Source organism: Engystomops pustulosus, chromosome 7, assembly GCF_040894005.1.
Source record: "Engystomops pustulosus chromosome 7, aEngPut4.maternal, whole genome shotgun sequence".
Classification (NCBI taxonomy): Eukaryota; Metazoa; Chordata; class Amphibia; order Anura; family Leptodactylidae; genus Engystomops; species Engystomops pustulosus.
In genome coordinates, this window is record NC_092417.1 from 129,135,764 (window position 1) to 129,162,301 (window position 26,538).

Sequence of the window (26,538 nt, forward strand, 5' to 3'; positions counted from 1 at the left end):
TCCAAATGTAAAGTGATGTTTGAAAGACAATGGAGAGAAATGCTGTTCCCCAGTGAGATAGTCGGAAGGACAGCCCACACTGCTGCCAGATGACTCTGCAGATTGATGACAAACCAGACGCATGAGCGACCCCTAATTGGAGTAACTTGTCCTACTCCCCCTGTAGAAACCTTCCACTCCGCATTCCATCTGCAATCTCTGCATCAGGCCGCAGAAGCGAATTGTTAAGCAACTAGACTAAACTATTTATTGGACCTGACGAAGGGGGTAATACATCCCCGAAACGCGTTTTCCCTTGTCAACATATATGTGAAATAAATGTCTAATTGTATACATATGTATGTGCTTGTTACTACCCAATTTCTATATGACATTAAGTAGTGAAAAGGCTATACCAGTATATATATTGTATATATACTGGTATATACCAGTAAATATATTGTTGTACAGAATTACTGAAATGTATTGTATAAGAGATCAAGGTTTCCAAAGTGACTTACACGTAAGGTAAATTATTAAATCCAAGAAATAAATTTAAAAAAGACCCAAAAATCGCTATTTCCCCGTGACTATGCAATTTTAATGCTTAGGGTGCTGTCACACGGTGCACTGTTGGACAGTTGTTGTACAGTTCTTGGATAATTTTTTAAATCATTTGTTTTTTATGTTTACCATGAATTTGGCTGGTTTGAATCTGTTCTCTTTATTTCTAGAAGTGTAAGCAGCTGTGAAACGGATTAAAACCAGCCAAAAGCATGGTAAACATACAAAAATCAAACAAATTTTCTTCAGATATAGAGTTTACGTTCCTCTTACAATCAAAAATTAAACAATACCTGTACATATTTATTTATCTTGGTACTGGGATAGATGTATTGCGTCCCAAAAATCGAAATGGGTCTCATATGATTATGATTACCCAGTATAAATGCTCCGGCTCGAATATGTTAATATATATTTGATAACACGTGAATATGTTAATGTATTTTTGCTAATACGTGAAGCTTCAATAAAATACATAAAATACATGAATTCTATGGTCTTTTTATCCATCGAGGACTCTTTGGTCGAATGTGCTGGCACGTTTTACATCTGCTTTGCAGGAAGAGTAATGTACCATTTTCTGATGGGGCTCTCAGAGCACTGAGGACAACCAGTTGTTTCAGGTTTGGTGGTTGCCGGAAGGACAGGAGAGGAGAGACTGGGAATATTTCTTTTAGTCATGTATCTTTCTGCAGAATCCATTGGAGTTTCTTGGCAATATAATGTAGGATCTCCAGTTGTGGGCTGTAAGTGACTACTAGGGGTGCTCTGGCCTCTTGTTGGGTCTCATTATATGTAAGAAAATGGCCTCTGTTGATGGATGCTGCTTTTCTAATTTGGTTGTCAGTCACTTTTGGTCTGTAGCCCAACTGGAAATTCAGACCTGAGCTGCAGAAGGTGTTTTTCCAGATCTGTCTTGTCTGAACATATACGGTTGTAGCGTATAGCTGTATATGATAGACTGTCTGGTATGTTTGGGGTGGAAGCTGTTATTTCTAAGGTAGGCTGTTCTGTTTGTTGGTTTATGGAATATTGTTGTGGTTAAGCAGCTGTCTTTAATTGTGGTATCCAGAAAGTGTATATCATTATCTAAATAGCTTAGTTTTAGATTGATGGTGGGGTGAAAGTTGTTGTAGACCTCATGGAATTGAAGTAGGGCCTCCTCACCTGCAGTCCAGATGATCAGAATGTCATCAATATAACGGAGGTAGATCATGGGGTTTGTGGTGCATGTAGATAAGTAAGCACCTTCCAGTTCAGCCATAAAAAGATTGGCACACCTTGAACCCATTGATTTTCCCATACACTGTAGGTACAGATCCTCTCCAAATGAGAAATAGTTGTGGGTTGTGCTTCTCCTTGTGTGTACATGGTGCTATTCCATCTATGTGGGGAATGTTAGTGTTCCACGTCCATGGTGGCCAGAATTGTACCATAAGTAAGTCTTGAGTTTATTTAAAAGGTCAGTAGTGTCCTGGATGTAGCTAGAAATACTTCTGACCATGGGTTTTAGGAGATTTTACATCCAACCTGAGAGGCTTTCCTTCAAGGTGCCAATTCCAAAGATAATAGGCCTTCCTTGACTGCCATCTTTGTGGATCTTGGGAAGCATATAGAAACAGCCTGACCTGGGATCCCCTGGGATGAAAAGGTTGATCTTGTGTTGGATATCAGTTGAAAACTTTTTGGTCATATCAATTAGTTGATTCTTGTAGGCCTCTGTGGGGTCACTTTCAAGTTAACTATAATGAATGGGGTTGGATAGCTGTCTGTTTGCTTCCTTGATATAGTCAGAAGTATTCATTAGGACTTTTACACCCCTTTTGTCAGCAGGTTTATTGATGATATCTGGGTTTGTTTTCAATGATCTAATAGTCATTTGTTCCTGCAGGGTTAGGCTATTGAATTTGTATATTGTTTCTTTCTTTTCCCCAGGATTTAAGTTTTCACTTTTCATCTGAAGAGGTTTCATTTTGTCCACAGATCTTGCAGGGCAGAAGGACAGACCTTTGGATAGGACTGACTTCTCATGTTTGTCAGGCCCATAGGAGGAAAGGTTCACAACGCAGCTCTGGTGACCTACCTGAACACTTGTGCCTGTGGTGATGGGGACTTTTTGTCTTATTCTATTGAGGTTTTTCTTTTTTTTTTTGTTGATCATCATATCCTGAAGTTTATGGTAATATAATTGGAGTTTGTCCTTCATCTCCCCTGTGTCATGTTCCAGTAGTGGATAATAATAATATAATATAATAATACAGGCAGTCCCCGGGTTACGTACAAGATAGGGTCCGTAGGTTTGTTCTTAAGTTGAATTTGTATGTAAGTCGAAACTGTATATTTTATTATTGTAGTTCCAGACAATTTTTTTCTTGCCCCAGTGAAAATTGGAGTTTCAAAATTTTTTGCTGTAATGGGACCAAGGATTATCAATAAAGCTTCATTACAGACACTTTTAAGCTGATTATTGCAGTCGGGGACCATAGTAAAGCATCCAGAGAGCTTCACCAGAGGTCACAGTGGGCAGAGGGGTCCGTCTGTAACTATGGGTCGTCTATGAGTTGGATGTCCTTAAGTAGGGGACCGGCTGTAATTCCTTTTTTATATATTACATACCAGATTCCTGATCTCCTATCTCTGACGTGGAGGCCGCAAGCAGATAAGGCAGTGTGTTTCCTGCCATCCTGTCCTTAATACGATGTCCGTGTATTTATCAATCTGTTGTTTTAAAGTTTTTTTTTAATATCCTTTGATGATCACTGTTTAGTGTGTATAAAGTGCTGTGAATTTTCAGTTTCATGCATAACATCATGTCTGATGAAGAGAACTAGTATTCTCGAAAACTCACCATCAAATATACTCAGATAACCTTCAAAAAGGTATGGCCTGATTTCTTCACTCTTCTTATGCAGGTCTTTTATGTCATTTCATGGACCTTATAATTTTCATGAATTTTGTCCATTGTTTATTACAGTCAATTCTGTATCTTAATCACTGTGTAAGTGACATTTTTTTCCAGTTGTTATTTGTGGTTAATCAAATTGATACATTTTCTATTATTATCATTTCTTATTTATTTTTATATAAATTATAAATGTACTTATTTATAGGCTTTTTCTAATTATGATATGTTTCGTATATATGCAATAACTTGAATGCTGGGACATCAAAATGAGATACCACTCACTTGTGGCACACTCCTTGCATGCACTGTCTATGGCTGGGTTTCTTGGTTTTGCCTGTCAGTGTTACTAGGTTACACCTGGGGCCGGCCTTTGTCCAGTTATATGCGCAATCATGTGACACGGTCCGGACATCACGGCGGAAGCGCGCCATTACATGAAGTGAGTTTACTAATTCATTAGGTATATATACTTTCCTTTTACTTACAACACACACCTCCTGGCGAAACCGAAGGTTGAAACGTACATTGCGGTGATCCTGTCCTCAGCGTGTTCCACGGACAGGATAACGCAAGGTGTACACAGGATATTTTCCTGATTTTATATCAATTGTATTGCATTTTTCTGTCCTAGTGTGACTTAATTCTAGGAGTTCTAATATCCTATAAACCCCCTGGATATCACTCAAATATCTAATTGGGATTATATTAAAGTCTCTCATACACTGGTATCTATGCAATCTAAATAATTCAATAAATTTGTGAACTGTTCCACTTCACAATTGTATCTAACATGTTGTTGATTCTTCACCAAAAAATTAAAAGTTATATCTTTATGTTTGAGGCCTGAAATGTGGCAAAAGGTAGAAAAGTTCAAAGGGGCCGAAAACTTTCACAAGGAACTGTAGAACTGTCGCAAGGAGCTGGTCTAATGAGTAATTACCCCCTATAAATTAATGTGGCTAGTAACAATCAATATGGATATATAGTTAGATACAGGTTATCTGATCCGATATATACTCAGCAGATCCTTGACAATGAAATGCGTAGACAAGTAGATACAACACATATATGGACATTTATCTGGATAGATAACCCTGATATGTGAATGCCTAGGTTGACCCTATAAATGTCTTTCTTTTCCTAACTAATCTCTTTGTTGTTACCTGCATGAGTATTCACAATTTGACAAGTTATTTCAGTGCAGTTAAAATACGTATGAGTTACTGCATATATCTAACTTACATGCTTGACACATACTGCCCTTATCCTCTACTCCAGGCAGAAGATTCCCTCGAGTGGTAGGCCTCAGGGAGAAGGAGATCTTCCCGGTTCCCCCAGGCTTCAAAATTATCAGTGATCACTGCCTGCAGGAACTAGAGGCTCCCCAGATGCTGTGGGGTGGCAAGGGAACCGATTTTCCTTTCAGTCACTGGGGAGGGGATGATCTAAAATTGAGGCCCTGGCTTCCATTCCACGCTACACAGCACAAGGCCGAAGATGGAAAAATGACCTGCAGGGCTCCTGTGAGACCCTCCTATCAAGGCTCCTCAGGTACCTAGGATGGTGGGTGGCTTGTGAAAAGGCACAGATGTCTCTGAATTTAGATGGCCAAGCATAGCAGCGGGTTTTTGTGTCCTGCTTGCTGGGACATCCCCCCTACAAAACAATTTTTTGCAGAACACTAATTTGTTTACATCTCATACTTTGAGGGCTATATCTTTTTTTTAATTTCTTACTCAAAAGAAAATTGTTAGGGCTTGTTTATTAACCCCTATCTGACATTGGATGTAGTACTACGTCACGGGCGGCAAAGACTTGCCGCATTGTGACGCAGTACTACGTCACGCTTCTGGCACCAGCTGCCGAACGGTGCTCCTGCCAGAAGCTAGGGGCGTCGACTGTATGTTATGATAATATATAATACCAGTTTAGCTAAGATATAAAATACTTTATCAATACAACATGTATGAAATCAATAGAAATGAATGGCAATCAGTATGGCTGTGAGTAAGCAAATATTTATTTTTGTTTACCTTTTGAGATGGAGTGGTATTCTCAGTAATGCAACTGAGAAGTTGATTGTTTCGTAGGAGATATTTCTGAATCTGTTAAAAAAAAAAGTTAATTAAATATTTAAAGGTTTCTAACGGCTCAGTACATGCAGTTTGCTTCACTACCGAGCAGCGTGCGCCGCTTTCATAAAGAATGGAGAACATATCGAGTGGCCTTTTCTCATGGTTTGTATACAAAAATTTAAATTTGATCCCTGTTTCAATCCACTAAAAGTAAATTATTGATAAACGGGGAGCTTTTCCCAGAATTCCACCTACAAAAAAGCTGCCACTATTCGTCACTATTCTCTATGGAAAAGGGAGGGGTGAGCAGCCCTCGCTTCTCCTCCTCTCCAGCACGCCTGATGTGTGCCCGCAAGTGTGCCTGGACCGTAAGGTTGTATGTGGATATGATACTGTAATATGATACTGTCACTGTAATATGATACATTAGCCATTTCTATCATTGATTAATTTGTCTCTTTCTCAGGTCTCTAGGTGAATGGACCAAATCAGTTTACATGCCACTGGGTAATTCACCATGGCAAGGTCCCGTCCACATGTCAATACTAAAGGAGGTCAAATAATTCCAATATTTAGGAATAATTATATCCATTAGGGCTCATATTTGGCTCATAGTACATGGATAGAGTTAAGCATCTGCCAGATCAAGACCTACTCCATACTAGAGGCTCTCCACTTTGGCTTACACACATGGGTTTGAAGGAATTACAATGCTGGACATGTTGTATTTGACACATAGCCCCACAGATATTTGGAAGATAAGAAATGCTCCACCTTTTTCTTCTCATTTTTATTTTTTGTATATCTGCATAGGAGCTTTATAAACGTATGAACGTATACTGACACATTTCATGCTTATTAAAAGCTCTTAATCATAGTCATAAAATACATGTTAAAAGTGAGTAACTTTACTGGAAGAAAAACAGTGCTGGAGGATTTCTTTCCTACTGTGCAATGCCTCTCTGGTTCTCCTTTTTAGATAATGTAAGTATTTCTTATTAATCTTCATTACATTTCTCTCCCAGCTGAAGCTGGTCAGTGTTTTTTTTTCGTTATTACCTGTCACATTGCTGGAATTGGGGGCGGTTTGATATAAGGTATGAACGCTTTGCTACTAATGAAAAATCCCTAGTCCTGTCAAACTGCTGTCCCCTAATCCCTCTACACCAATATTCTTATTTGAGCTGCCAATCCATGCTGTATACTGTGAAAGATGTGCACTGATATACACATATTAGGAAAAATTTACTAAGCTCCGTGCGCCAATTTTCTGTCTGACTTTTCACATTCTTTCTAGTGCAAACTGCTTGCACAAGTATTTAAAAAGGGTCTGCTCTACAGATTCTGCACTGAAGGGGGGGTTCCAGTGCACACTTCGACCGCGCGCCAGATTTAACATGCAAAGTCCGACTGAATGTGTTGCACGCCCCATGTTAAAGGTGCTCAAAAAAAAGGTGGTGCACTCTGTTGAAGCTGTGCAGAGGATGTCAGATTCATGAAGAATGGGTGCCAAAAATCCTGTTTGTACTGTTCTTAGTAAGTGTACCCCATTAAGCTGTGCAATGTGCAGCATAATACGTATATAATGGTCACATCCATTCTTTAGTGTGTCAGTTCATATGCAGGGGTCCCCTAACACAGCAGGTCCCATAGCAGTCCCATATGGCTGCTACCGCAGAAGTTACCTCGCTGCCTCTCAACACCACTGCAATCCTCTCCTGTTGTCAGTGAGAATAGCACACACTAAAACATGCATCTGAAAAGTGTTGTTGTCCAATAATACCTGGATTTGTAAAGATGCTGTTACAGTATTATTTGGTACTGCGGGTCTTACTTCATTGCATTATGTGTTAATGCTTGGAACTCTCTACAGTCCACTGATTCACCTGATTATTAGCACTGTAGGCTTATGCCGCGTAATTTAAGCTGTCTTCACCACCTGGTCGTGTAAGGCTGAATTGGACTGACAGAAGGGAGCTTCATCTTACCAAAAGTAGGAGGTAGAAAAGTAGATGAATGAGAAAAAAAGCACAAATGGTGCATGGGAGGTGAGCAGCGGTGTAACTACCGCCGTAGCATCCGTAGCGTCTGCTATGGGGCCTGTGAGGTTGAGGGGCCGCCTACTGCCTCCCAAACAGCCTCCCATAAGCCGGCCGACACAGTGCATGGCCCTATAAGCCTGCCAACCACTGAACTATCTGTGCACGCACCCGCCCACCCATTGCACTTGCCGCCCACTCACCGCACTTGCCGACTGCCCGCCCACCACACTTGCCAAGCAAGCTCACCAAACTTACCGGCTCGCCCGCTGAACTTACTGTCACCGGACACCGAACCACCCACCTGATGGCTCGCCCGAACACCCGCCTGCTGACCCACACAGCCGCCACCCTGGACATCAAAAAAGTAAGTACAATTATTTACATGTATCTGTGTACATATATAGAAAACATAGAAAATAGGCGGCACACCAAAATAGTGGAAATAAATCAAGTGGTTTTTATTCCCAAACTATTTTGGAGTGTCGCCTATTTTCTATGTTTTCTACTACTGAGGGATGTGGCTGGCCCTTCAGTGCGTGCACCCGCTGCCTTCTTTTTTTGTCTGCAGTGCCACTGAGAGTTCTTTTTTCTGCGTACATATATATACATATATTATATATGAGTATGTAAGTGTGTGTATCTATATATATGCTTATGTGTGTGTGTATGTATATATATATATATATATATATATGCTTATACATATATGCTTATGTATGTGTGTGTGTATATATATATATATATATATATATATATATTGTGAGAAAGTAAGAGGTGTTGTATGTTATAACTTACAGGCAGATAAAATGCAGGTGGTAAAAGCCCTGGATTTGTCTGCTGTAACCCAAGGGTTAATGTAGACATATAGTAAGCAGGAATAGTCTGTTTGGTCCATGTTGGCCTAGCTAACATGGACACATTGGTAATGTCCGTACTGGGCCTGCTTATTATGGAGTAGGGGTAGGCTGGTAGTGGGACTCCTACTCCACCCGGACTTCGGTCCTGGGCTTTTGTATAGCCCACAGGTGTGGTTCCCAGGCCTCGTTAAAGCCTGATATAATCTGCTGGCCAGAAGCAGTAGGAGAGGTACTACCTGGAGAGTTGAAGGCTAAGACTGAGTTCACAGAGCTAAGGTAACTGAGTGCCTCCTGTAGTACTGCTGGCCAAGACCGTGTGCCAGGCAGCCTGGTACCCGTATAGCTAGGATCTGATATTTTATTAGGCAGTGCCTAGCCGGGCAGGGTTTATTTTTGTGTTGCTTTATATGTACCAAAACCAAGGCTGAATTTATGTTGTTTTTGAAGTTTGAATAAAACACTTCATTTGGACTTTAAACCTGCATGTGTCCCTACTTCCTGCAATACTACTACCAGGCATCTAACTGAGCAATTCCCCACAATAAATATACATGCTCATGTATGTGTGTTTGTATATTGTGTATGCATGTACTGTATGTATGTGTGTATATGCTGTATGTACTGAATACATGTGAATGTATGCGTTTGCTATATGTACTGTATGTAAATACAGTATTTATGTATATGGTGTTTATACTGTATGTATAAATATACATACTATATGTATGTGTATGTACTATACAGTATGTGTGCAAATTTGATGGGTATATACTGTATGCGTTTGTATATACTGAATGTATTAGTGTATAAATGTATATATGAGTACATAAATGTATGCACATGAGTGAGGGTGAGAGTATAGAAAAGTCAATGTATGAGTGTAGAACTTTATATGTGTGTACATATGTCTGTATACATTTGCATATATCTTTTAAAGGGGGGGGGGGGGGGGCATGCAAAAATCTGCTATGGGGCCCAGCCACTACTAGTTATGCAACTGGAGGTGAGCAAAGAGGACTGGAGTCAGCAGCTTCCATGCATAACATAGGGGCCTCCTGCTAGTGTCACATCACCCCCAGTAAGGATAGGCAGCAGGCTATCATGCTGCAAGATAGAGCAGAAAGCACTAGCAGCAGCAACTAAACATCGTGTTCACCGCACTAAGCTACTGCAAAGACCTGCTTGTGAAAGTAAGTGCCCCCAACCCACTAGTGATGGGCAGTCCCGCTTCGCTCGCTATAAAGAGGCGGCTCTTCTGGCTCCTGAACAGTTCCCTATTAACCCTTTCACGCTCTGCGCCGTAGCTCTAGGGAGTGTATGGTATAGGGAGTGTATGAAGAGGGCTCACGTGCTGAGTCCTCTTCATACAAGGCTGGGGGTTGTTGCATATTGCAGCAAACCCCCACCGCTAATAACCGTGGTCAGTGCTTGCACCGATCGCGGCTATTAACCCTTCCTATGCTGCCGTCAAAGTCGCCGCCGGCATTTAAAAGACGACGCCGTATGGGCGCCACCATATTTATTACAATCGTCGCTCCCCTGAACGACATCGGGGGCGGCGATCAGTTGCCATGGTAGCCTCTTCGTTTGTCCCGGGGCTAAATGGTTTCCGCAGATTGCCAGTGGCTTATTGTAACGAATAACATGCAAAAATGCCATATATTGCAATACAGTAGTATTGCAGTATATGGTAGGAACAATCTAAGGATAATGTACCCTAAATGGTCTAAGAAATAGTGAAATTATTAAAAATTCAAATCACCCCCCTTTTCCCTAGAACTGATATAAAACATAATAAACAGTAAAAATCACAAACAAATTAGGTATCGCCGTGTCCCAAAATGCCTGATCTATCAAAATATAAAAACGGTTATGGCCGTCGGTGACCTCCGAGACAGGAAAATGGCGCCCAAATGTCCAACTTTTACACCTTTTTACATCACATAAAAAATGGAATAAAAAGTTATCAAAATGTCGCACAGACCTCAAAATGGTAACAATGAAAACATTGGCTTATTTCGCAAAAAAATTACACCTCCCCCAGCTCCGTACAGCAAAGTATGAAAAAGTAATTTTTTTCACATTCGTTTAATTTTTGAAAATGTATTAAAACGCAATAAAACCTATATAAATTTGGTATCACCGCGATCGTACCGAACCAAAGAATAAAGTAGAGGTGTTATTTTGAGTGCACAGTCAAAGTCCTAAAAACTGAGCCCACAAGAACGCATGTAAGTTTTTAAAAATTTGGAATTTTTTTCCAGCTTCACAGTACACAGCATGTTACAATAAATAACATTATGTGAAAGTAAAATTTGTTACGCACAAAATAAGCCCTCACACAGCTCTGTACACGTAAAAATGAAAAAGTTAGGGATTTTTGAAGGTGGCGAAAAAACCCTGCGTCCTTAAGGGGTTAAAGGGGTTGCATGGAGACATTGCCCTGCTCTTAGATAATCAAAAGTCACTCCCTTTACAGATCCAATGTTTTTAGCGATCCTAGGGAGTTTTAGAGATCATGTAATATAAAGTTATAAGGTCATTAGGTGTTTATAGTCACCCATCTCCAGAGAAATGACAAGTGTACGGTCCTCAGCGCATGCGTGGTAGACAGTCTGCGATCCGCAGCCACTTGCAGTCTTCACCCTCCTGTGTGCTGCACACAGTGTAATTATCTATACAACCTACTTCCTCGTATGTACTGTGCCCGCCTCCTCTATGATACAAGCCCACAGCAAAAGCAGCCAATTGCTGCTGTGCTTCTGTGTAGTCCCAATGCAGAGTGCGACGGCCATATTTCTTTCTCGGTCTGCAGCAATAAAGAGGTAATTTTTTGTAAAAATAACAATAACCTTGAAATTTAAGTGGAAGTTATTGTATTTTTAGCAATAGAGAGCGTATTTATCACACCCATGAGTTTGTTCTGGGAGGTTCAGGGACTGTACAAGAGAGCCTAAGCCTAAGCCTAAGTTCCACAGTGTCTAACATACCACACTAAAGAATGGAAGATGTTCACCATTATATACTTGTACTTGCACATTGTACAGCATAATATGTATATAACATATATGTAATATATATGCTGTATCTGTGATGTGTACATGTTGTGTATACAGTACATGGTGTAAATTTACTGTATGTGTTTATATCTGCTGTACATTTGTATATGGACATATACAAATTAGCTCTCTGGATCATTGTTCCCCTGCTGAGGCTGTGATGCCGGCAGGCACGGAGTGATGATATCACCATCTGCTGGCATCACGCACAGAGGACAGGTAAGTGAGAGAGGCCCACAATATGAGGGAGAAATTTAAAAAAAAAATTAAAATATTTTTTTTAAAAACAGCAAAAAATGACAATATTTTCACATTCAACCTCATTAAAAAAAAGGCTTAAAAATTATCATTGACATGATACCAATAAAAAGTACAGCTTGTCCCTCAAAAAAACAAACCCTAAAACAGATCCGAGTTCTCTATTCTGCAAAACAAGTCAACCATAAATAAGCAATAAAATGAGCGATCGCTGTAATTGTGGTGACCTATAGAATAAAGATAATGGAGCACATTTACTTACCCGGTCCTGTCGCGATCCCCGGTGCACCTTCTTCTTCCCGATGCTTGTAAGTGCGTGTCTTGCGACACAATTTACAATGTTAAATCCTGCGCATTGTCCGAATCCGTCGAATCGTCCGACGCCCCCCCCCCCATTTCTGTTGCGTGAAAGCCGGCGCCGATGCACCAAAATCCGATCGCGTGTGCCGAAAACCCTGTTAAATGCGGCCCACATCGGAAATTGTCGGGAAACCGTACGAAAATGCAGTCCACTGACCCGTAGTAAATGAGACCCAATATATTATTTTTATGGTACAGTGTGCTGAAAAACCCTAACCCTATACTTGATTCTATAAAAAAATTAACTATGCACTCACCTTTTCGGCGCCCCGCAGGTCCTCTTCTAGCTTCGGGTGCACCAACTCTGTCTTGGGTTCCTCCGGGTCACTGCAGGATGCCGGCGGCACACAATGACGTCTGTAACGACATTGTGTGTGCTGGCTGTGACCCCCAAGGAGCCGGAGGAACCTTAAGACGGATCCGGAGCACCCAAAGCTAGAAGTGGACCTGCAGGGGCGTCAGAAAGGTGAGTACAGTGTTAGGGGTTCAGCTCAAACGTGGGGGTCAGCAGTGATAAAGCTCTCATGGATATGCAATATATATATTTCTAGTGCTTTGTGGCATTTGCTGTGCCTCTTTTACATGGAGTTGAAAGATGAAATTCACGACGCAAGTTGTTAAACAATTGCTCCAATTGTGGAAATACCTTGCACATGGTCATAAACTACCGTACACTAGTTTATTACCATGTGCAGGGTAATTCCTAGGGACACCATGGGCCTAGAACAGTGGGGAATTGGTTTTTGGAGTTTAGATTATGACTAAATAAATTTCAGGTGCTATATTGAATTTGCAGAGGCCCTGCTATGTCACAATGGTGGAAATTCATGAGCAGTGATTTAGTTTGGAAATATGTTAGAGCTCTGGAGTGAATTTGTTTCCTTACACAGCATTTTCTGACAACTGCAGAGACTCTAAAATAAAGTAACAGAATAAAACCCCAAAAGTGCCCCCCTTTAGGAAACTACACCCCTTTGGGAATTTACCAAGTGGTATAGTGAGCATTTTGACCCACACATGCTTTTCAAAAGTCAATGAGAAACTATAACCCCACAATGAGAGATAATTGTGCACATAGGATGGGTCAAAGTGAAAATTGCAAATTTCCAGATTAACACCATTTTGGTGTCCAATATGATATGCCTATATAGTGGGGCACATTTACTTACCTGGTCCCTCGGAGTTCCCAAAAGTGCATTGTCCGTCCGGAATGCACTGTGCCGCGATTCACTTAGATCGTGCGCCCGATTTCCTGCATCTGTTGCTTCCCTGCTTAGGTCTGCCGGAGTTCACCATCTTCCTCCCAGTGCATGTAAGTGCTTGGCTTGTGACACAATTTTGAAGATAAATCCCGCGGTATGTCCGAATCCGTCGGATTGTCCGACGACCCGCCCCTCGATTTCTGTTGCATGAAAGCCCATGCGATGGCGGCAAAAACCGAGCCCGTGCGCCAAAGACCCCTGTTAAATCCCTGTCCTGGCGCGCGAAATGGAAATCGTCGGGATGTCTGATGAAAGTGCGTTCCACGGGGCCCTTAGTAAATGAGCCCCATTGTGCTAACCGAGAAACACGCTTCACGCTTCAGATTATAAATGGATGGCATCCAAAAATAAGGCTGTATGAATTTGTATAGAAATCTGTATCTGCATATATCTATAGAAACTAAATAGCGCTTCTTACTTCTCTGCCCTTCTGTGTATCCATAAAACAGCATTTGCTTATGAATAAGACATTTTGGAAACCAAACCCCTTGAGTATTTTGGGTAAATGGGTAAAGTGAGAATTTTAGCCCAGATTATTTATTGGTCCCATACACTGTTGTTTGAAGCCAGTAAGTGATTCGTTGGTGCAAGCGACACCAATGTCAATAACAAAAGAATTCCCAGGCCCGAAACATAGGCAGGAATGAAACCTGCTTTATAATTTGCAACCCAGGCAGTTTTCTCAAGTAAACAATGGACGTGTGCATGAGCCTATAGAAAGCTATTGGGCTGTGTGCTAAGCATTGTAACCGTGGCTAGCAAACATCCCAAAAAATGATTGGCCCATTATACCACCATTATACACTAATAAATCAGTGGCGTAGAGGCCCTGAAATAATCGCAAATGATTGCTTATTGCTAGAACTTGCGATTATTTGCCCGAATCTGCCATCTTCACGCCAGTGGAGGGGGGTGGGCGGGCGGCCGGCCAGGAGTGGGCCAGTTGGTGCTGCCGGTGGCTTTTCACTGTGTTATAGAGCATATGATAAATGTCCCCCTTTGACTTTATACAAGCCGTTTACATCTCAATTCAGAGTTAATTTTCTGGATGATGGCTCCGCACTGGGTCATGAGAGAAACACGATCTGGAAGTTGTTCAGCTTCATGACAACATACTGCTAGTGGTTTATTAGGTCAATTTGTGCACACAAGTTCCCTTTAAGTAACATGTCACCTATTTACTGTGCAAAGTACAGTGCAAAGTAATTTCCTTGCAGGTTTTCTGTTGCAATGTGTGTTTGGGATTGTCATGGATAGGATACACCACAAAGGTACTGTTCAGTAATATGATCGCCATGATGGGAATGCTAAATCGGCCTTTATCATTATAGGATGGCTTTATAATTTTCATATTTACAATAAGGGTAAATAGACTATGACTGTGATTCTCAAACATAAAAATAGCATAAAAACATTTACCTTAGGCTACATTCACATGATGAATATGGCGGGCATACATCGGCGCTGCTGAGAGGAGAAGGGGTTGAGCGCAGCTCACCCCCGCCCTTCTCCATATGAATATACAGCGCACGGTGCCGTATTACATAGAAAGATACGACATGTCCTATCTTTCTACAAGCTGCGGAGCGGTATGGTACCGCACGTGTGCACGTTGGCTGTATATACGTTCCCCATACCTTTGTGTGAATGCAGCCTTAGTCCGCATTATAACAATAAAAAAGGAAATCCAACCAAACAAACCTTTTGCAAAGCATCCCCCGTTTTTCTTGGATTTAGTCGATATGCTTGTGAAATGTCAGTCATTGGTAAAGGCATTGACGTTAGAGTGAGATTCCTAAAAGTATGAAATGGTATAATGTAATGATATATGGTATAACACGGGGACAAAAAAGGTAAATAATGAATGAATTTAGTGGACTCCTGATTAGAAAAGAGGTGTCTTTACTGAAATGATGCGCCCCACACTCACATAAGGAAATAGTTACACTGCAGATGTAATACCTGCGCCTACTTTGAGCATACACAATGCATAACCTCCTCGCGTAACTAACCTGTGAATAGATGCATCCAGGTGTTGCTACAAACTTCAATAGATGTCTCAGCCACAGTAAATTCTTCATGGAGAAATTCCCAGGTACATAGAACTTAAAGGGAACCTGCTAGGAATTTCATTTTTAGCTTGTGTCAGGGTCCAGTAGCCTATGCTGTGATAATGTTAAAAATGCCTTAGTCAACGTTCTCCAAAACCCCTCCGCTCCAGTCTCCCCCCCTCCGTTCATCCCCCCCTCCATTCCCGTTTCCGAAACCCCTTCTCTACAGTCTTCCCCCTCTGCTCCCAGCTCCGCTCATCCCCCCTCCACTCCTGGCTCCCTCTCTCTCTGCTCATCCCTCCTCCGCACCCGTCTCCCTTGCTCCGCTCACCCCCCCCCCACTCTCGTCTCCCTTGCTCCGCTCATTCCCCCTCTGCTCTCGGCTCCCCCTCTCTTCACTCGCCCCCCCCTTCACCACCCCCAGAGGACAAGGTTGAACCTGCCAGGACCATAAAAGAAAGATAAGGTTACTTTATTTGTGCATATATATGTGTGTGTATATTCTATGTGTATATATATGTGCATGTATGAGTCTTTATGTATATTCTTTATGTAGTGTGTGTATATATATGTGTGTGTGTATATATATTTGCTGTATGTAAGTGCAGTGTGGTATTTGCTGTATATACTGTTTGTATATGTATTGTGGGAGATTTGGCCCAGTAGAGACCGTGGTAGCGGGGTGCTGTGATGCAGTTCAAGACAGTGACACCAAAGTACAGTCCAAAACAGGTCTCGCCTGCGTTTATTGTAGCAGCAAAATAAAACAGCCTTTACATACAGGCATTAAATAAACAAAAAATCCTACCCGTCAGGGTGCTAACTATACAGGTGTTCACTAACTCACCACTATACAAAATCACTTGGCTGCTCCAGGCACAGAGGTCAGGGCTGTGTGCTCTCCAGCCTCCTTCCAGAGAAAGACAACACTTCCAGCTCTGCTGAGCGGTTTAAAAAAAAGACTGATTGGGCTGCTCCCATCACCTGTGTCCAAGGTGCTGGACACCCAACCTCAGCACTAAGGCCTTGCATAATAGCAAAACCTAGGGGAAACATACCGCCCATCCACAGTTAACCCCTTCAGTGTCTCACATACCCTCCCCCTCTGTTTGACCCTGTGGGGGCGGACACTTTTGGCCATCAGACAGTGGGTACGAGACAGGGCATCGGCATTCCCATGCAGCTTTCCTGCTCGATGTTCTACCGTGAATTTGAAATTCTGCAACATTAGGAACCACCTTGTGACCCTGGCGTTCCTCTCTTTGGCCTGACTCATCCAGGTGAGGGGAGAGTGATCGGTCACTAGTGTAAACTGTCGCCCTATCAAGTAATACCTCAGGGATTCCAGAGCCCATTTGATCGCCAAGCACTCCCTCTCAACTATACTGTAGTTCTTCTCAGGAGGTGTGAGCTTGCGGCTCAGGAATGTCACAGGATGTTCCTCACCCTCCACTACTTGGGACAGGACAGCCCCTAAGCCCACGTCCGAAGCGTCAGTCTGCACAATAAAGGTCTTGGTGAAGTCAGGGGTGATCAGTACCGGTCCCTCGCACAAAACCGTCTTAAGTCGCTGAAACGCCCCCTCAGCCTCTTCACTCCACTTTACCATCACCGCCCTGCTACCCTTGGTCAGGTCAGTCAGGGGTGCCGCTATGGTAGCAAAATTGGGGATAAATCGGCGATAATAGCCCACTATGCCTAGGAAAGCCCTCACTTGCTTCTTGCTCATAGGTCGTGGCCACTGCTGGATCGCCTCCACTTTATTTACTTGGGGTTTGATGACACCTCGCCCTATACGGTACCCCAGGTAACGGGCCTCTTCCAGACCCAGAGCACATTTTTGGGGGTTCGCTGTCAACCCTGCTGCCCTCAGGGAGTCTACCACTGCTTGCACCTTGGCCAGGTGACTCTCCCAATCGGTACTATAAACTATGATGTCATCCAGATAGGCCGAGGCATATCTCCGGTGAGGTTTTAGCACAAGATCCATTAACCTCTGGAATGTGGCGGGAGCCCCATGTAGCCCAAAGGGGAGTACCACGTACTGAAAAAGCCCATCAGGAGTAACAAAAGCGGTCTTCTCTTTGGCCCTGTCAGTAAGGGGTACCTGCCAATACCCTTTCGTCAGGTCAAGGGTGGAGAAGAATCTAGCCTGTCCAAGTCGTTCTATCAACTCGTCAACCCTGGGCATGGGATAAGAATCAAATTTGGACACCTCGTTCAACTTCCTAAAGTCATTGCAGAACCGTAGGGAACCATCAGGTTTGGGAATCAACACAATAGGACTCGACCAGTCACTTTTAGACTCCTCGATAACCCCCAGGTCTAACATCTGCCTGACTTCTTCGGATATGGCTTTCCGGCGCGCTTCAGGGACCCGGTAGGGTTTTTGGTGTACCCGGATGTGGGGTTCGGTTATGATGTCATGCTTGATGACTGAAGTACGTCCCGGTAACTTAGAGAACACATCCACATTTCGGAGCACAAACTCCTTCGCTTCCTGAATCTGGGCCCTGGAGAGGGACTCCGAGATCCGTACTTCAGGCACCTTGGCATCGGGTACACCTACCTCCGGTGTCCCCTTCTTGGGGACAGACGCTTTTTCTACTCCCACGGCCATCAGGGACTCCCTTTCCCTCCATGGCTTTAGGAGGTTCACGTGGTATATCTGTTCGGGTTTCCTCCTCCCCGGCTGAGATACCTTGTAGGTTACCTCCCCTACTTTCTCCATGACCTCATATGGTCCTTGCCATTTTGCCAAGAACTTGCTCTCAACGGTGGGCACCAGAACTAGCACTCTGTCGCCTGGGTTAAAGGTCCTGAGTCTGGCTGACCTATTGTAGACCCTAGACTGGGCCTCTTGGGGGGTCCTCTCCTGTTCCCAGGTCTCCTTGGCTATATCCAAAAGCCCACGTGGGGAACGGCCATATAACAGCTCAAAGGGTGAGAAACCCGTGGAGGACTGGGGAACTTCACGTATGGCAAACATCAAATAGGGCAACAAACAATCCCAGTCCTTCCCATCCTTGCTGACCACCCTCTTTAGCATCCCCTTCAAGGTTTTGTTAAACCTCTCGACTAGGCCATCTGTCTGAGGATGATACACAGAGGTGCGGAGCTGTTTAACCTGCAGTAACTTACACATCTCCTTCATTACCCTAGACATGAATGGGGTACCCTGGTCAGTCAAGATTTCCTTGGGGAGGCCTGTGCGTGAGAATACCTGGAACAGCTCCCTAGCAATATTTTTGGAGGAGGTGTTCCTTAATGGAATCGCCTCGGGATACCGCGTAGCGTAGTCCAGGATAACCAGGATGTATTGGTGCCCCCTTGAGGATTTGACTATGGGGCCCACCAGATCCATTGCAATCCGTTCAAATGGCACCTCTATGATTGGTAGCGGGACCAAAGGACTCCTGAAGTGGGACACCGGGGCAGTAAGTTGACACTCAGGGCAGGAGCTACAATACCGGTTTACCTCCTCCCACACCCCGGGCCAGAAAAATCTCTGCAGGATCCTCTCCCGGGTCTTCTCAGCACCTAAGTGCCCTCCCAGCACATGTTTGTGTGCCAACTCTAGCACCAGCCTACGGTGAGATTGGGGTACTATAAGTTGCTCAACCTCCTCACCCCGTATCTGGTCGACCCTGTACAACAGCTCCCCAACAATCACCATTCGGGGGTATATTTTGTCAGCCCCTGGTATTTGGAGTACCCCATTTATCACCTTAACATTCTCCCGTGCTTTAAACAAGGTAGGGTCCTGTAGCTGTGCAGCCCCAAAATTCTCACGGGAAAACTCAAGGTCCGGCATTTCGGCCACCTCCACGTGGCCCTCGACCTCACCAGCTAGGACCTCTAGGGGAGAGAATTCATCACATGGGGTCACCCCTACTGCTGGTGTGGGTACATTGGCCTCAAAGGGTTCAGGGGCCAAGGCCGGACATACCTGACGTCCATTATCTGCAACAGCACCTGAGGTGGGTCTTCGTCTCCAGAGGTCCCAAAACACCGGTAAGTCTCTGCCGATAATAGCCTCATGAAACAGGGTCCCCACCACCCCCACTTCATGGGTAATAGTACCACAAGGTGTATGTAGGTTGATGACAGCAGTGGGATATTCGCGAGTGTCCCCATGTATACACAACACTCCCACTTTACGCCCACTGTACAGTCCAGGATCAACCAAAGTTCCCCGCACCAGGGTAACCAGACTCCCTGAGTCTAGCAAGGCTTCCACCGTGTGACCACCGATTGTGACCATACACACTTGGGGTTCTGCATCCATGACTGACTCGGCAGCCAGAACCGGCCGGGCAAACAGTGACATTCGCCGGGTCTGGTTGCAGTCCATTGGCTCCACTGACAGGGGACAGTTGGCAGCAATATGGCCCATTTCATGGCATCGCCAGCACTGGATACGGCTATGACTTCTGTCACGAGCCTCACTGGGTTTCTGTGTATCCAAGCCCCCCAGTGTACCCCCACCCAACCTGACCTGTTTCCCTTTTTCTGCAGTAGCAGTCCTACCAGATGGTTTAATGGCCTTGTCACTGGCAGTGCTTCGTGTGGGAGGGATAAGTAGAAGATCCTCCGTAGCCCGATATCTCTCTACTAGGGACACGAGTTCCTCAGCATTTGTGGGACCGGCCTGTCCAACCCACCGCTGGAGCCGAGAGGGCAGAGAACGGGTGAACTTGTCAAGAACCACTCTCTCGACCATCTGTGCTGGGGTGCAGTCATCGGGTTGTAGCCACTTCCGGACAAGATGGATCAGGTCATGCATTTGGGAGCGCGGGGGTAGTTTTTCAGAGTATGCCCACTGGTGGACCCGGCTGGAACAAACTTGAACGGTGACCCCAAGACGAGCCAGAATCTCCGCCTTTAGCTGGGGGTACTCACGGGCCTCCGTTTCACTCAGGTCGTAGTAGGCCTTCTGCGATTCGCCTGTCAGGAACGGCGCCAGGACATCTGCCCACTGCTCAGCTGGTAACTCCTCTCGCTCAGCTACTCGCTCGAACACATTGAGATACGCCTCCACGTCGTCGGTCGCCGTCATCTTTTGTAAAGCCTTCTGCACTGCAGCCCGTGCGGAATGCTGGACAACCGGGTACCCTTGCAAACCAGTATGGGACCCCTCAGCAGTCGTCGCTTGCGGTGCTGCCATTACGCCAGAAAACTTTTCCATCATCAGCTGGAACATGGCTCGGGACTCTTCCTGCTGTTGCTGTAGCATGGCTCGGGACTCTGCCTGCTGTTGCTGGAGCATGGCTTGCTGCTGTCGGGACCTCTCCTCCTGCTGCTGGAGCATGGCTTGCTGGAGCTGTCGATTAGCCTGGGACTCTTCCTGCTGCTGCTGCCGATTAGCTCTGGCCTCCTCCTGCTGCTGGCGGGACCTCTCCTCCTGCTGCTGGAGCATGGCCTGCTGCTGCTGCCGATTAGCTCTGGCCTCCTCTTGCAGGTATTTAATAAAGTCCTCCATCTTGGCTTTATCCTGCAATTTGCCTGCTGCTTTCACCCAGGCCATGCAATGTTGCAGGATGTAGCGAGCCTTTCAGGTGTGTGTCTTTTTGAACTGCCCGCATCCTCCACCATATGTGGGAGATTTGGCCCAGTAGAGACCGTGGTAGCGGGGTGCTGTGATGCAGTTCAAGACAGTGACACCAAAGTACAGTCCAAAACAGGTCTCGCCTGCGTTTATTGTAGCAGCAAAATAAAACAGCCTTTACATACAGGCATTAAATAAACAAAAAATCCTACCCGTCAGGGTGCTAACTATACAGGTGTTCACTAACTCACCACTATACAAAATCACTTGGCTGCTCCAGGCACAGAGGTCAGGGCTGTGTGCTCTCCAGCCTCCTTCCAGAGAAAGACAACACTTCCAGCTCTGCTGAGCGGTTTAAAAAAAAGACTGATTGGGCTGCTCCCATCACCTGTGTCCAAGGTGCTGGACACCCAACCTCAGCACTAAGGCCTTGCATAATAGCAAAACCTAGGGGAAACATACCGCCCATCCACAGTTAACCCCTTCAGTGTCTCACAGTATATATATATATATGCTGTATGTATATGCAGTGTTTGTGATTTTTATCAGGGCTTCTATTTTATACTACATGGCGGTACACTGTATGCATTTTATACTACATGGTGGTACGCTGTATGCATTTTATACTACAAGGTGGTACGCTGTATGCATTTTATACTACATGGTGGTATGCTGTATGCATTTTATACTACATGGCGGTACGCTTTATGCATTTTATACTACACGGCGGTATGCTTTATCTATTTTATACTACATGGCGGTAAGCTGTATGGATTTTGCTTTGCTTTATTTTCATACAAAACATGATGGATCTGGTCCTGACACTCCCTGGCTTCCCCCACTCTGCGCCAGCCATCCCTGCCCCGCACTCTGCTCATGCTCCTCCTGGCCCCCCCTCCACTCCCGGCCCTCCCCTTCGCTGACGAGCCCCCCCGCTCCTGGTCCCCCACTCCACTCCCGGCCCCACTCCAGCTCTCGCCCCCCCTTGCTATGCTCCGGACCCCCCCCCTGCTCCGGCCAGGACCATAAAAGAAAGGTAAGGTTACTTTATTTGTGCATATATATATATATATATGTGTATATTATTTGTGTATATATGTGCATGTATGTGTGTGGGGGGTTTATTTGCTGTATGTATGTGCAGTGTGGTATATGCTGTATATATATGCTGTATGTATATGCAGTATTTGTGATATTTATCAGGGCTTCTATTTTGTACTACGTGGCTGTACGCTGTATGCATTTTATACTACATGGCTGTACACTGTATGCATTTGATACTACATGGTGGTACGCTGTATGCATTTTATAATACATGGTGGTACGCTGTATGCATTTTATACTACATGGTGGTACACTGTATCTATTTTGTACTACATGGCGGTACGCTGTATGCATTTTGCATTGCTTTATTTTCACGCCAAACCAATACAATGGATCTGGTTTTTATACATAAATCACATAAATAGTGCAATTGGATATCAAGATTATCTTACAGTAGTTCTAAATACATATTACATAAATAAATACATAAATGGGTACATAAATATATAAATAAATTGTCAAGAGTTGTGCATTACCTGTGATTGTATAAAAAAACTTATAAAAGGTATGTCTAAAACAATATATGTATATATACAGGTAATCAATTTGTTATATAAATGGCAAAAAGAGTTGAGCTAATAGATGTATTAACATCTCTCTTTTAGATGGATAGTTGCTAATTTGATGACAATAGATAAATAAATTACTATAACGGATTTGATGAATAAATAAATAATTACATAAAATAATTATACATGAATAGATAAATACATGAATACATCGCTATGTGAACTGCTTGAATGAGAATTATACAACTCAATAGACTGGCATCATTATGTTGGATGAGAGGAAATAGCTTGTGTCCGAAGCCTTGCTGACGGTTGCTGCACTATTTAACCAGGTTTTCGGCGGAAGTGTCGTATCTCAGCCAGAAGTATCTGGTGAACCGCATGTGGAACGCAAAAGGCCTGCAGACGGGAAGCATCGAGGGACAAAAGGGAAAAGGTTTTTGATTGCGTCGTGTAGGTACCAATCACTAAGTGTCGGATGTCTAAACCTATTAGTGTTTGAACCCCAGTATATAAGCCAGATATCTGATCGTATTAGAGTTTGAAAACCCCCAGTAATAATAGGTTGTGGGGCTATTATCTCTTCTAATACCGTTTTTGTATTGATATACTAATATATGATGTAATATGGGTGTTCTGGTAAAATGACACACATATACCGGAATGGTGGATACTGGCTGCTTGGAGTGGGCATCTGGAGGGGTATTCCCTCTTATAGTATTATAAATTCGGAATCGGAAAGATCAGGGACTTTATTTATTAGTGTATGATGGTTTCTGAGATTTCATTCAGGACATATGGTTTCAATGTATTCAGTCTGAAGATCCAATAGACTTGCATAATATTTCATATTATCGATGGGCGTAATCTTAATAAGCTTTTCATTTTTTTGATGTCTGATAAGGAAGTGCTTTGATAAACCTTGTAAGAGATATCCATTCTTAATATTACGTATTTAGCCATTGATGCGTTCATGTAGTGTCTGTGTGGTACAACCAACATATTGTTGTCCACATGGGCATTCCAAAAGCTATATTGTTTGCCAGGTCATGTGTGTGTGTGGTCGCTAGTTGCAGAGTCCAATCTCAGTCATTATGTGCGGAGTGATGTTTATCTCTGTAGGGGATAACTGGTGATCTTGGGTCCCTGGGTAAGTGGTGAAATCTAATAAGCAAGGGGAAAATGGGACATTCGATGGGTTCAAGTGATCTGCTATGGATGGCAAACTGGAGTTTGATTTTACTTAAGTATCTGCGGGAGAGTTGGGATTTGAGAGGCTTCTAATATCCATTCTAATCTGACTAAGGGTGGCTGAGATCATCTTGTCTTTGTTTTTCTGTAGTCAGGGGAGCCGGTAGTATGTTATTAGTAGCCGGGGGACTCATATGGTTCGAGATACAGTGTGGTGCTGGAGACTTTTGTGTGGATTGGTTGGTATGATTGGGGCCATGTTTCGAAAGGGGTTTTCAAACTCTAATACAATACTATCAGATATCTGAGTTATATACTTGGGTTCAAACTCTAATAGTGTTAGACATCCGATACTTAGTAATTGGTACCTGCACGACACAATCAAAGACCTTTTCCCTTGGGGTTGAGCATGTGAGCAGGTGTGATTGCCTGAATGGAGAGAATCTGCGGGACTGCCAGTCGTAGAGCCGCAGGACATTGAGTAGTGGAGGAGAAGACTTGTGATGAGATTGTGATGAGAACGCGATGTTAAAGGGCACCTACCACCCTGATTCTACCTATAAAAGTAAAAGGGGTGGTAGGTGGATGAATGGGACGTGAGGATAGCCCTTTTTTGGGCTAATCCTCACGTCCCGGGTGTCTTTTAGAAAACTTTATTGCATATATATGCAAATTTTTTATGCGGCTACTGGGGCGTGGAGTAGCCGGACATGAGGCTACTAGTCGCGGCTACTCCACGCCCCAGTAGCCACGTTACTCCGCCTACCAGGTAATCTTCGGCGCGCAGCTCCTGGTAGCTGCGCACCCTCGTCCGATTCCCTCGGCATCTTTGGCCTTCTGCGCATGCACAGTAGCTCCGGCCCCAGAGCCGCGGCCGCGCAGCCAAAGGCCTGCGTTCTGCGCATGCGCAGAACGCAGGGGACGCGCACGAGGTCCTGGTAGCTGCGCGCCGAAGATTACCTGGTAGTAACGTGGCTACTGGGGCATGGAGTAGCCGCGACTAGTAGCCTCATGTCCGGCTACTCCACGCCCCAGTAGCCGCATAAAAAAATTTGCATATACATGCAATAAAGTTTTCTAAAAGACACCCAGGACGTGAGGATTAGCCCAAAAAAGGGCTATCCTCACGTCCCATCCATCCACCTACCACCCCTTCTACCTTTATAGGTAGAAATCGGGGTGGTAGGTTCCCTTTAAAGGCACTATTGGGTCGGTGACTGATGGATGGGATGAGGAAGCCCTCACCTAACCAGAGCACAGCGACTGATCGTGAGTCTGAGGGATTTCGGTTACTAGGCTGCGGTGCTGCAGGAGACAGTACAGCAGATAGCAGGCCAGTGTATTGTTTTCAAATAAGTTTTTTCTTTACCTTTCTCACAGTGACTTAAAAATTTTGGACTTTGTACCTGTCTCATCAATCTTGGCGCAGAGGGACCGCCTGCTGCCGGACTTCCGACAGAGAGCCAGAGTGCCGACGGGGAGCGGGAGATCGACGTTTAGTGGTTAGCTAGGTCATAAGTACTTAAAGGCTGGAGTTGGGTGCAATTATTAGCTGGAAAACATGTATGCTTATACATAACATCCCCAACAGTCATTGGGCTGAACTGTGTTAATATATGTATTGAATGGACTCTATTGCCTAAGGAAGTACTGCAGCCAAAGACTCTGTGATTAAGATGATATTTATCGGACCACATTCTTTTTCTTAACTATAGGACACTGATAACAAGGTGCCTGTGGTTATTAACGGGGCAAGGAGCAACGAGTCGTCCCATCTCTGGAACTCATAATATATGTTCCTTACAGCTTTTTCCTCTTTCTGGACAACTTGATTGTGGGCAGTGTATAAATACTTCTCTTTTTTTTCTCTCGAGATATTTAGGACATTGCAGGACTGGTTCTATACCTCATGTTTATGCTTCACTCTTTAGTCAAGAAATTTTGTGGTATAATTAAATGTGAATAACGCACAGCTAACTGTTCTAGTGGCTAGTGTCATTTCAAATCAAACTCCTTCTCTAAGCCATAAAGAAAACTTATCCAGTTAAGAAGGGTATAGGCACTAAAGGAAGTAGAATCAAATGTGAAAAATCCTGGTTAAAGGGGTATTCTCGCCTGGGCATTCACATTCAGTTTGATAAATCTGCCATACATAAACATTTCTTCAATTAGATGTTATTAAAAAAATGTTTCTGTGTGAAGATAATTTCTCATAAATGTAGTCATTTTGTCCCTTAGAAACGAGCTGGCTTCCTCGGATACGGCCACGTCTGCTGGAGGGATTTCACAAAGAAACAAATTGTTTTTGTATATGAAAAGTCCGGGAGTTACTACATGACCCACATCCGTCCTGTGGTAATGATCGCTGAATCCAGGAGGTCAGACAAGACTCAATAGCTCATGTCTGGCCACCGCTGCCAGAGTGTGACGTGGTCGTAACCGAGGAAGCCATCTCGTTTCTAAGGGACAGAATGACTACATTTATGAGAAATTATCTTCACACAGGAACATTTTTTTTAATAACATCCAATTGAAGAAATGTTTATAAATGGAAGATCAGTGAAACTGAATGTGAATGCCCAGACGAGAATACCCCTTTAAGTTTCTGGCAGTGTGTGGCACATTAGTACTATTGGAAACTAGGTTGGTGGTGAGTAGGAGATTAAGCTGATTTAGACACTGGATGAGTAGGAGATTAAGCTGATTTAGACAAGGAAAAACAGAGAAGGTAATAATGAAAAGGAAGTTAATGGGAGAACGGTGGAAGAATATTC

The 26,538-nt window shown here is 43.9% G+C and overlaps 1 protein-coding gene across 5 annotated transcripts in view; it reads right to left on the reverse strand.

Annotated features, from left to right (window-relative positions):
- The window catches only part of LOC140070832 (capping protein, Arp2/3 and myosin-I linker protein 3-like), an 813,581-nt gene that overhangs the window by 52,161 nt on the left and 734,882 nt on the right, over nucleotides 1-26,538 (reverse strand). For 3 of the 5 annotated variants that reach the window (XR_011848997.1, XR_011848998.1, XM_072117788.1), the window contains exons 23-24: nucleotides 15,063-15,156; nucleotides 5,482-5,553 (exon numbers count right to left, since the gene is read on the reverse strand). Coding sequence is in view for 2 of the 5 variants with exons in the window: in XM_072117788.1 (XP_071973889.1) it covers nucleotides 5,482-5,553; nucleotides 15,063-15,156 (166 nt within the window). In the remaining 3 variants the exon portion in view is untranslated. The remainder of the gene's footprint in view (nucleotides 1-5,481; nucleotides 5,554-15,062; nucleotides 15,157-26,538) is intronic. The other 2 variants (XR_011848999.1, XM_072117787.1) reach the window with 1 other exon arrangement.